Source organism: Etheostoma spectabile, unplaced genomic scaffold, assembly GCF_008692095.1.
Source record: "Etheostoma spectabile isolate EspeVRDwgs_2016 unplaced genomic scaffold, UIUC_Espe_1.0 scaffold314, whole genome shotgun sequence".
In the NCBI taxonomy this organism is placed as follows: domain Eukaryota; kingdom Metazoa; phylum Chordata; class Actinopteri; order Perciformes; family Percidae; genus Etheostoma; species Etheostoma spectabile.
Window position 1 is genome coordinate 16553 of NW_022605583.1, and position 12925 is coordinate 29477.

The 12925-nt window shown below is 41.3% G+C and overlaps 1 protein-coding gene across 3 annotated transcripts in view; it reads right to left on the minus strand.

Annotated features, from left to right (window-relative positions):
- paplna (papilin a, proteoglycan-like sulfated glycoprotein) overlaps positions 1-12925 on the minus strand; it is a 47840-nt gene that overhangs the window by 2306 nt on the left and 32609 nt on the right. For 2 of the 3 annotated variants that reach the window (XR_004331153.1, XR_004331152.1), the window contains 11 exons: positions 12250-12445; positions 11912-11996; positions 11393-11519; positions 10099-10543; positions 8019-8177; positions 7802-7929; positions 7082-7135; positions 5038-5184; positions 4438-4565; positions 2459-2567; positions 1128-1248 (listed from right to left, as the gene is read on the minus strand). Coding sequence is in view for 1 of the 3 variants with exons in the window: in XM_032511068.1 (XP_032366959.1) it covers positions 1073-1248; positions 2459-2567; positions 4438-4565; positions 5038-5184; positions 7082-7122; positions 7788-7929; positions 8019-8177; positions 10099-10543; positions 11393-11519; positions 11912-11996; positions 12250-12445 (1755 nt within the window). In the remaining 2 variants the exon portion in view is untranslated. Of the gene's footprint in view, positions 1-1072; positions 1249-2458; positions 2568-4437; positions 4566-5037; positions 5185-7081; positions 7136-7787; positions 7930-8018; positions 8178-10098; positions 10544-11392; positions 11520-11911; positions 11997-12249; positions 12446-12925 lie in introns of those variants that run through there. The other variant, XM_032511068.1, reaches the window with a different exon arrangement.

Here is a 12925-nt window from a genome sequence, read left to right on the forward strand (position 1 = left end):
AGCTGCTTTGATTTGCATTGAGAGATGATTTTATGGACAGTTACCCATGCCTATCTCTATGGCCTCTAAAACCCGAATAATGCCATATATCCCACGTCTTAATCAGAAATTACTATATTATTGGGAAAGGCCTTATTAGGAATATTCAACCAAAATATTCTGTTTTGACTTGTATCAAATTAGAAAAATGGTCAAAAATTCTGAATAATAGTGGAATATTGACGTGCATGTAAACATACTGAGTGTTACACTGTCACACTTTGTTTCTGCTTGTTTATTCACCTGCATGGTACAAAACTGACATCTACTAACATCCTGAAAAAAAACAGCCTCATCGGTCTGGTGCCACATCTCTAAATTGTCGCCTATATCTGCCATTTTCTTTCAGTGATTCAAACAGTGGAAGTCAGAATACTGAAATGAAACAATAAAAAATCTTTAAAGCATTGTTTCTGATAAACCAGAAGCTAAAACTAATTCTAATTGAGATGTTAAAGCTCAAAAGCAACCTCTTTCTGATTGTGTATCACACTCACGAATACAAACAAGGAGAATCTGGGGAATCTGGTTCAAACAATGACAATGATTTTTTTTTTTTTTTCAAATGGGCACTATGTTTTCGCCCAGCCTATATCCTTGGATTAGGATGGAAACAAGATCTTGTTTGCAGCTGTTGCCGTGGTACACCCTGCTAAGTTCTGCAATGCCAGCTGCGTCCTGCTGAACCCTGCTGCAGCCACCTATGCTCTGTTATGCTATACCACGCTACACCCTGTAACGCCCTGCAATGCCCTGCAATGACATGAACTACTATGATTACTATCTGTAGTCAATGTTCCATTATCTTTATTGTGACAACCGGCACTGTCAGACACCACCTACCTAGAGCCTGGGTCTGTCTGGGGGAATTACTAGAATTGTTGAGGCTTTGTAGGTTATAGAGTGTGGTCTAGACCTACTCTATCTGTACAGTGTCTCAAGATAACTTTTGTAATGATTTTAAACTATAAATAAAATTGAATTGAATTAAATTGAATGTTGCAAATGTGTGCATAAAACGTGTTCTCCTCACCTTGTTGCGTGTCTTTAGAGACTCTAACTTCGGCCGTGGCACTCACAGAGTAGATGCCAGTGTAAGCGTTGCAGGTGTAAGTGCCCTCGTCTGATGGCTTTACGTCATTCAGGATCAGGCTGCCGTCAGAGGACATCAGGATGGTACGGCCATCTGGACGCACTGGAATGCCATTCCTGTAGTCAAAGAGGAGACAGCCAGTTAAGGCTTTGTGTCCTTATTTTTAAAAAGGACTCCTTCTACCTTATCAAAGTTATTTTTCTGGATGTAAGAAAATCCAGAAAAGTTTCTTTTTCTTCTTAAATTATTTGAAATCCACAGCAGACATTAGAACTTCTTGCAAGTTTGAGCTTGTGTGTTTAGAGGATCTATGAGTAGGGTTGGGTACCAAAACCCTGTTCCAATATGGAACTGGTTCCTATGCAACCGGTAGGAATTGGACCAGATTAAAACGCATATTTCGGTTCCTCATTTCGGTTCCACTAAATGTTTTGACTGAAATATTTTCCCTCTGTCGCTCCAAAACAGCGTAAAAATACCACACTTTCTCTGTAGTCTACCGTTACCTAGCTACCGTAAATGTAAGCTACTTTTAAAATGCCATATTTTCCCTCTGGGCTCTGCTTAGCATACCAACTCAACCTTTATTTTGTTACTTGTTAATAGTGCAACTGTTATTTATTATTCTATTATTGTAGTATTGTCAAGTTAATATATTGTTAAATTTAAATCATTTTCAATTTAAAAGTAAAAACTCTATAAAAGAGCCTTTCTTTGATGTCTTGTTTCAGTTTTTTAAGAATCGGTTTAGGAATCGGAATCGTTTTAAAAGTACCGGTTCGGCATCGGAATCCTAAAAATCCAAACGATACCCAACCGTAGTTATGAGTTGTAAACCTTGTAAACTTCCAATTCCCTTTTTTCTTTTATTTTGGAAGACACATATGACCTAAATATCTTTTGAATAAAAAAACCCTTTTAGTTTACTGATGTCCTTTCATTATTTTGTTTGTGTCACTTTTACAATTGTTAAACATATTTGACTTTGAAACTAAACTCCAGAAGTGCAGTTCTTTCCGAGGATAACTAGGATAAAAAGTAAGCATTATAATGCAATGATTGATTACTTCTTTATTTAAACTGGACACGAACCCCGCTATCCTGTATCTATCAATCAATCAATCAAAATGTAGCAGATAGAAATAGAAAGAGCAAACAAAGAAAACAGAAATCAGAAAAGGTTACAAAGAAACAAAAGAATGAAATTGTAAAACCACTGCTACATATTAAAAGCCAGACTAAACAGATATAATGTATAATGTTTACCCCCCTCCTCCCCACCCCACCAACCCCCCACTCCACCCCACCCACCCAAATAATGATTACCTGGACCAGCCAATGTTGACGTTGTCTCCTGACACCACACAGGGGAGCAAAGCTGTGCTGCCTTCAGACACCTGGATGTTATTGGGAGCTGTGGTGATCTTTAGGTCAGCTGGATAAGAAAACCAGGATAAAATCATTTTCATAATATACAAATAAGGTTTTTTCTAGTCTAAATATCCTTACACCCTTATGAACCCACACTGAACTATTCTGAATTATTCTGGGGATAATAATTCAGAATATTTTCAGAACAGAACCCACTGTCTATTCTCATGTCACTTATATACTGTACACTGATCTCTGCTGGAGCTTAATAATGAAATTACAACATCGATAGATGAGTACTCATGATCAGTCTCGTGTAAAGGACTTGAAAGCAGTACTTGAGTAAAAGCGCAAGTGTCTTACCAGAAAATGACTAAAAGTCACGTTTTAGAGTAAGTCTTAAAGTATCTGATATTTACTGCACTTATGTGTCTGAAGTAAAGTCTTAGAAGAAGGAGGAAAAGTAAAAAAAACAACTTTGATTGTAAACTTTATTGTAGCTTACTTATAGTAAAGCAAATTTTCAGGATTTTTACACCTTCTTGAAGCTACAGTGCGTAGTTTCTCTCGCCCTCATTCTAAGTAATGATAACAACACTGTCTTTACTGAACTTTACCAAAAGCACAGACAAATACTGTACGAATAGACACGTATAGAGCAATGCAAGAATGGAATGTGTTACCTGAACAGATAACACAAGAACAAAATAAAAGATTTCGAAGTTCAGTTAAAACATATCTATTGATAAGAGAAGTTAAGTAGACAATGAAACTTTGGTTGAGGCTTAACAACATCTGTCTGATTGTTCAATTGTGAGATGTGTCCAGACATGATGAAAGAGATGTTATGGGATGATAGTATGTCTTAAGGAAGGATGACTGCAATGGTGGAGCTGTCTATGTGTCTGCGTGTGTGTGTATTCTGTTATTTTATATGAGTTGTCATGAAATGATAGTGTTTGTGTTTTTGTCTTACAATTTTCATTTTATGTGTTTGTTTATGATGTTGATATGTGTATTTTATTATTGCATTGTCACATTTTCAACATTTGCACATTTGCACCTCCAATGCAGGAGCAAATGAGGATCCTAAATAAACAAACTGTAGGCGCAGCCACATGATAGAAGCCTTCCGTGACCACACACCATGACAGTGTATACATAAAAGAAGCGTTATGTCTTAAACGTATATGACTCGTTTTTAATGTTTATGGCACGTTCATGACAGTGTCATGTCACTTTTGAGAAGATACCTTCAAGTAACCTGCAAATGGACTGTTGTTATATAGGGCTTTTACACAGTACAGGAACCATTCACCATTCACACACTATGCCAAGGCCAAGGCTGCCGTACAATATGCCACCGCTCATCAGATTCACACACATTTACACTCCTATGGCACAGCATCAGGGCCAACTCGGGGTTCAGTGTCTTGCAAGTGTTCGTTTGGCAGGCAACAGCTCGACCTCTGGGCCACGTTATTATTACTCCTCCTATTCTGCTTGGTATAAGGATCTGAAAAGGATTTATAGTCAAGGAAGTGGCCCTAAGAAGGAATTTGGCTTGGTTTGCATCACATCACCAACTGGAATGGACTGTGCATAAACTAGCAATCTAGGGGCAATGATTTGCCAAAACCTGTTTTTTTTTCAGTTTTACTAATTTCCTCTCAATTTATTTTGTAGTAACGGAGATGCTTAGGGAAAAGAGTAAAAACGTACATTTCATTTAGTAAATGTAGTAACGTAAAAGTAAAAAATTAATAAATTATATATATAAAATATAAATTGCGAAGTAAAGGACAGTTACGCGATAATCCAACTTAAATACAGTAACAAAGTATTTGTACTTGTACTTTTCATTATAACTGCTCATGATCACGGTCCAAACTGCATGTTATGTGCTCAGTTTGATGGCAAACCATGGAACCGACCTTGGACTCTGAGCTGCAGCTGTCTCTGCTCCAGCTGCTGCTGGGTGGAGGCGGTACATGTGTACATGCCGGAGTCTGAAGACTTCACAGAGCCGATGGTCAGAGTGCCGTCTGAATGTTGGCTATACCTGCAACACAGTAGAGTAAACCTGAGGCCTTATTTCCACTGGGGGACAAGGGGGACATGCCCCCCCCAAACACACACACACACACACACACACACACACACACACACACACATTTCAAAATCCCGTTTGTGCCTTCCCCACTTTCAAATTGTGAATCTTTTTGATTATATAAAGTGAATCTCTCAAGTCTTGGCTATCAGCCCCTATATAATTAATAAAGAAAGTAAGGCCTCTTTTTCTTATACATTTGTTTAGTACTATTCTTTAAGGCAGATTTTATAATTATTTCCTGGTTTTTGTATCATCATAGACCCTAAATGTATGAAGAAATGCAGGAACATTTTTCTGGCAGAGCACCCCCAGACCCACCGGTTTTGTGTCTCTTTTCTCTGGACTTTGACAATTGCTTAGAAACACAACCAGATGTTTACCAGATACTGTGCATACATTGGTAGAGCAGTGGGATAACTACCTGGAGTCACTGAGGGTGTGTCCATCTTTAGTCCACTGAATGTTGACAGACTGAAGCGCTGAGGAAGGGACGATGGTGCAGGGCAGTCTGGCAGTTTGTCCCGCTCGCATTTCCAGCAAAGATGAGCTTGACCGCTCAATACTGAACCTAAGAGAAATAACAGGAACAGGCAGTTAGTGGCTGTTTCATTTCATTACATTACAGCTACACACATTTATTAGATATTAAAGAATACAATATATAAAAGGTTCTCAGAGTTTGGAATTTTGTGTCTATAATCTTCAGTTTCTCGTCTGTATATACATACATATATATATATATACTAGGGATGAGCTGAGTACCCGGCTGAAACGAGTATCCGGTACGGATAAAGCACTTTTGCCGAGTACAAGTACAAGTATATACGAGTAATATGAGTCAATATCCGTGCTCGGATTGAATACAACGCCTCAACTGGCCACGCTGCGTTCTGTGATAGTCACAGCGCCCCCCACAAACACGCTCGGCTCAATCACACACACACACAGAACACGGAGAACTGCGCTCCCTCGGCCCTCTCTCTCTCTCTCCTCTCTCTCTCTCTCTCTCTCTCTCTCTCTCTCTCTCTCTCCCCCGCTCCGTCAGTCAATCAGGTCCGCGGGTCAGTTAACGTTTAGGGTTTCTTCAGCTTCAGGTTTGTTTTTAACTTTGGTTTGTAGTACTTACAGACTTAGTAACCAGTAGATTTCTGGTGAACGTGGTTTCAGACATGCTGCTGGTTTAATGCAACTCCATGCTCTCTGCCATTGGAGATTTTTTTTTTTTAACTGTCAGCTGCCCCCCCCGCCCCCTCTCTCTCTTTCTCTCTCTCTCTTTTTGTCTCTCTCTTACTCACAACACATAGACACACACACACACACACACACACACACACACTCACACATACCTGTTGTGGAAATAAAAAATAAAAATAAAAAATCCCACTGATCATAACAAATTAAAAGTTAAAAAAAGAAAGTTATACTGAGTATGAAAACTCTTGTTCATTACATTTTACTTCATAATTGCAACCGCATGTGTTGTATTCATTGTTGCAAAACGTTCTGTATAGTTTGTTTGTTACCATGACAACACCATTGATCTGAAGCTTGATGCTGTCATGTAAATCGTTTTCAAATCAGCAATAAATATAAATTTTTTGTCAACACATATCAATTGCTGCTTAAATAACATACTGGTTAAAGCCCCGCCCATTTCAAGACAACCCAACCCACTTCGGGTTAAATCGGACCACTTCCGGTTAGGCCCCGCCCAGTCCAAGTACAGATACGGATACAGATAATTCATTTGTAAACAGATACAGATACAGATAATGACTCGCTCATCCCTAATTAACAATACCGTCAAAAGTTTGGGGTCACTTAGAATTTCCATACCACTCGATGTTAGACAGAACACCAGCTGATCTGAATGGGGGGGCTGATCTTTAATGCAATATCTACATTCCCCATTATCACCAACCCTTCAATCAATCATCCAAGGCACATTATATTTACTATCTGATTCTTTTTAAAAAACTAACTAGAAAAACACTGGCAAACCTATTTGCAATTATGTAAGCACATAATGTAATCTGAAAACTGCTGCCCTGGTTAAAAAAAAACAATGCAACTGATCTCAGCTGGTATTCTGTCTTAATGGAGTGCAATGGAAATTTCTAAGTGACCCCAAACTTTGACCGGTAGTGTACATACATATATATACATCATATATATAATAATAATATATATTATATATATATATATATATAGTATATATATATATATATATATATTACATATATACATATATACATACCTTATCATACCAATACACATATATATACATCTACATATAATACATACATACATACTATACACATCACCCACACATATATATATATAATCAACTTGCCGTTTTCCAGATTGTACAAAGTTCAAGTGACTGTACTTTTTCTTTTTATATATCTTCTTATATAATATATTTTATATATAAATGTAGAAGCCTTTTTCTTAGACTGTCTTACCGAGGGAGAGGACCATCTCTGGGCAGTGAGGTGGGAACCAGCTGGAGGATCCCTCTAACACACACACACACACACACACACACACCACACACACACACACACACACACACACACACACACACACACACTTAGATTTCTCACATCAGTGCCTGATAATGTGGTGAATGTTCCTGTCATAATTCACTTACATAATGTCACATTAACACATCATGCATAATAACAGGCTAACTTTTTTAAGGTCAGCTTGTTCTGACACAACCCCTGACGTCATCTATGACATCAGGGCTTTGCCCCAATCTTCGGGATTTTCGTGTGACAGACTAATTGGGGTTAAAGTCGGTCAAATTAACGTTTTGACTGAATCTGGCCCCAATTAGCCGATTGCACACCGGTTGAGTTTTTTCTCAGAAGCTTTCTTTGAGCGCTCCCCTCTTGAAAGATGTGCCATTTACTGGATATTCTTATTTTTTAAGGTTATTTTGGGCCTTTGTTTATATAGGATAGCTGAATACATGAAAGGGTAGAGAGAGGGAATGACATACAGAAAAGGGCCACAGGTCGGATTTGAAACCGCGGCCACTGCATTGAGGAGTAAACCTCTACATATGGGCGCGCTCTACCAACTGTGCTACCCAGGCAACCCTATTCTAATCTCTGTTTTTATCCATTTAGGTTTTTAATTTGTAAAATATATATATTGCCCAGCCCTGTTTGCATTACCTGAGACAGACAGGTAAATGTAGCGGTGGTCTCTCTCCTGTTCACGAGTAGCCACACACAGGAACCAACCAGAGTCCGTTTTAGTCAGAGGACCAACTAACAGGGAACCATTGGGCTGCTGGTGATGCCTGAGAAACATAGAAATAAAAAGTAGACAATAATCCCAAATGCTGACAGAAAACCTTAACAAATATACTGCATGTGTGCTTCAACTGACCTGTGAGTAGACAGAGGGACGCCGTCTCTTCTCCATTGGACACTGACAGTGGAGGACGGCGTCGGACTGACTCGGCAGGGCAGCACAACTGTCTGGCCCACTAAAGCTTCCACTGTGGAGGGGTCCGTCTTATCAATGCTCACTTCTCCCAGGGTCAAACTGAGGAAACAGGAGCAGGATACCAGGACAGAAGGAAGCAAAGGAAGAAAGGAGGAAAAGAAGGATGGATGATTAGGAAAAAGTTGGAAGATTGAAGTGAGAAAGAGAATGAAAAAGTCACTTTATGCTCCACTCTTGGTACTTTTATCAGCAGTCACCAAAGCAAGCATAAAGATCGCCCACAACCTGGCTTCACAAGATTATCAGAGAGAAAAGACAGAGAGGAAACGCAGCTTTGGCTCACAGACGGCCCATGCAACATAAAAAGTGACAAGGCAACTTATTCAGTGCGCTACAATTTAAAGACAAGGGACAGTTTTCTTTATACCAGAATAAACCCAAAGTAAGTTCCCCGCAACTTGCAACATCCCCAAAAGAAAGCTTAAACCTATTATGTAGCTCAGTGGTCAGCAACCTTTTTAAATGAAGTGCCATTTTAAAAATGATCTCATTAATCCAAGCGCCATATCAGATCAGTCATCTACCGAGCCCGCTCAGGTAATGAATGCGGGCGGGGGAAAAGTCAATCAAACTACCGTGAATGTGCACATATATATAGAGGGTTGCTCCTCGACCCAGCGGGCCCTGGTTTGACTCGGACCTGCGGCCCTTTACTGCATGTCATTCCCCCCTTCTCTCCCCTTTCATTTCTTCAGCTGTTCTGTCAATAAAGGCCTAAAAATGCACCAAAAATAATCTTAAAAAAAACAAAAAAACTCTTACACACATATTGCTAGTGTGCCGTTGGTTGAGCTACCGCATGCCATCCGTGGCACGCGTGCCCAAGGTTGCTGCCCCCTGATGTAGCTAATACACCCGACTACACAATTGTAAGGTTGAAAAAGAAAGAATTTAGTGACAACACAAAACCAACAACATAAAGCATCCCAACAAAACCTTTATTAGTGTGATCTAGTGACATCAAGGTGACAACACAAAGCACAAAGGTGATGGCGACCAACAGTGAGGTAGCAGGCACACATAAGCACAAGACGACTACGCTAACTCCACAGAGACAGTGAAAGTCCCACAAGCAGTAAATGAAAAAGAGCTGTCCTTTTTAGGGTCGCTGTGAGGTTGACAACTTTTCCAGACATTTTGTCAAATTCGAAAGGAAGAAACAAGGTGTTGAAAGAGTGAGAGCGAGAGTCCGTGGAGCTAGAGGTACAGTAGCGTAGCTGTGGTTGTATTTGACAAAGCAAGGGGTTCAGATTATATCAGCATTACAAAAATGATGTGCATCTACATACTGAAAAAAAAAATATTGCGTAAAATAAAGCACATATATAAGTCTTTAAAGAGTAACTTAACCACAGGCCTTCTCTGGTTAAAGGTTTGGGGTCGGTTGCATCTGTCACCACACCATGTCATGATGTGCCGTGATGTACTGACACACCCTGAAGTACACTTCTACACCACTGCAGCAAAAAAAAGACTCAGGGGGTGTTAAGTTACTCTTTGGGTCTGCTTATTCTGTCTCAGCACAGAAAGGAAGGCTATTTATTTGGTCTTCGTTTTCATTTCTCTTGCTTTTACCCGTTCAGATGCTTCATTGGTAATTAATACATTTTACTGAAGACATTTAAAAATCCTTTTTGTTGGAATATTAAACATGTTTGTGCCTAATTCTGGATTCTGGAGGACCATGCAGGCTGGGAGTATTTGTACATATAAACACAATGATTAACAACTTTAACTTGGACTTCATCATCATATTTTATAGGGTAAGTGAATGATGGACATGATTTGTGTCCTTCAGCTCACTCTTTGGCCCCACTCACACTCAGCAGGGCTGAGTGGACTGGGTGGGGCTTCTTCAGCAGGGGTAGGAGGGCTGTTACCAGCATTATGAGGCTAGTGGAGGCGGGGCTGGGCAGGGAGTGAGCTTTTGGCCATGCTCCCTGGGCCTTCGGGGTCTTACCTCGCTGCCGGGCCCATGTGCTGTGCAGCAGTAGCAGGGGAAGGTCTGCGGGGGCGCAGGTGGACTCTAGCTCTGTGGGCATGTGAGGCGGCACTGGTGGCCTGTCTGCCGGTGCCGGTGCCTCCCTGCACTGTGAAAATCCTCCCCATGTTGCGAGACCCCGCACTTGTTGACCCTCCTCCAGATGTGGCGCTTCCAGGGGTGGATTCTCTTCTAGGAGTGGGCTCTCCGGCTGGAGCGAGCGGCCCCGGGCCCTGCTGGCTCGGTGAAGGCGACTGGCACGCCCTCTGGCAATCAGCCCTGGTCATGAAGTTGTTGCTGTTGCCGTGGCAACCTCCAAACCAGAAGTGCAGACACTTGGAGGTGATGACGTCGTAGTGGTAGCGTGGGGTCCAGGTGCTGCAGGAGCCGGCAGCACGAGGCAGGGAGCAGATGGAGTGCTCAACTACAGCACAGAAACACAATAGGACAACGTTACCAACATCAAGTCTTCAGGATGCACTTTGAGGACAAATTAATAGCTTTTCCTGCACTTTCAACTGTATCACAATTTAAAGCTCCTGGAAAACCTACTAAGTTTGTCACTTTAATACTTTTCTATCTCAATTTGATCCAAGCATTAAAAAACGTTCTCTTCTTTTTCTCATCAATCTTTTAAAGGCCCTGAACATCCACATAGGTATATTTAAATTATTCTGGCTGATTAGTCCTTTACCCAGGACTGTGTGGGCGTGTGATTGACAGACATCGTCCTGGGTCTCTTTTTAGCTTTGTTGCACATCTTAGAGGAGGACAAATGACACCATTATCATTTTTATTCCCATCAAAGCACTGGCCCACCTTCAACCTGAGCAGAGGTCTAATCAGCCAGAAGAACTAAAAAAAAACACGTGTGAATGTTCAGAGGCTTTAACAAATAAAAAATTGGATCTAATCCCATGACCTAAAATCTTTGATTATAATCAGATAAGTTTCTTTGGCTCGACAAAGACTACAACCCCAACGACTCAAATCAAATTAACTGGATTTAAATGATGTTGTGAATTTACTGGTCAGCTGGGGATATTTGGACAGGAAAAGTGAAAATGTTCTGTATATTATCCCCTGCTTGCACTATATCATGGCAGTGGAGCATATTAGTGGTTATACAAGGTTATACTAGACAGATCCACATGGGAATTATTGTTAGTTGATGACCATTGACCAAGTAGTACTCTTCACAATTAGGAGTTTAAGAACACAAAAAACAGAGAACAATGTGTATGAATGTATTTGCAACTTCAGAGTCTCTTACTGTGGTTGGGTGGGCTGGGGCAGCCCTCCCCGTTGGGTCCTCCTGCAGGTGTGGTGCGGTCATAACAGCACCCGTAGGTGGTGAGACGGCACTGTGCTGCATTCTCAGTGGGGAGAGAAGAAGCAGCCTAAGGACATGCGACATGAGAAATTAGAAGAAAGGATTTATGGTCAGTCAGGTCACTGTTGTGTAGAAGAGTTTGTCAGCAAACATATGCAGTGTGTTTACTTAGTTTCTGGAAGACTTAGGTGCACGTTTCTGGGTCCTCCCTTAAGAAAATGTTACTTTTTCACAAAAAATATAAAATTGATATGTGTCTAAACGTTGACAAAAAGCTAGAGCAGATAATAAATAATTAACTCTCAAAAAGCTTAAAGCTCAAAGCCCACTAAGGACCAACTACATTTATTAGATCTGATGCTCAAAACTGCTTGGGTGCTGCACCTAAGCCTTATAAAGGAAGGGGGAACCCTGGATGTGCACCACATAGCTGTAAGAATTTCATGCATGTTTGCTTACAGTGGGTGCAGGGGCAGCATACTCGGCGCAGCCCTCCTTGTTGGGGCCCTGAGCAGCCGTCAGCCGGTCTTGGCAGCAGCCATAACTGACACACAGAACAAAACAAATAAAAAAGACAAGCACAAACAATGAAATACTTTGTACGGAACGTTTGTGCCAAAAATAACTTTGCAACTTTGACATTTTGAAGAAAGGCTTAGCCTCTGATCACTTAGTGGGATCTACTGTGGTCATGGTAATGCCAACCAATGGCTGGTTAGAGTGCTATAAAAGTGACCCCCAGACAAAAACAGACTCCATACGTAACCTCAACCACAGTGAAATGACAGGCTGGATACCTGGTGTGGGCGCAGTGTGGCTGGGCAGGAGGGGGAGCTGGGACATGTGGGCAGCCCAGACCCTGGGGTCCCCCGGCTGAGGTACGTCCATCTGGACAGCAGCCGTAATAGGACTGGCTGCAGTGGAGGGCCGGGGCGGAGCCGTGAGGGTCCTGGACTGTGTTTGTACGTGTTGGATCTGTCTCTGGCCGGCGGGCTACAATGAAACCAAGCGGGAGGCAAATTAACATATAGACAAAAAACGTTCACACATTGCTTTAGCCATGTATAATAGATTCTAAGCCACACAGTGAGAATTCACAGGAAGCCGAAACACAAAAGAAAGCAAAAAGGTAACGGCTTAAATACATTTCATCAGCATTTGAAAACAAAGATAATGCAGGGAACAGAACTGAGACAAGAACTGCACTGTGAATAAACAATCACACAGGACCCCCAAACTTGAAATTCCTGACCACTGGGACAGTGCTGCAGAATGCCACAACATGCCAACAAAAAAAAAACGAGCCAGCCCTCGCACACTTCAGTGCTTCAGAAATATTTTAATCAGGCCAACAATGCCTAATGGAACCCTGAAAACATGTCAATCAGGCTTGGATAATTAGTGCTGGGACAGGGGCTTGGTGGGGAAGGTGGTGGTGGTGGTGGGGTGGGGGGGAGGCGATGGGCACATAGT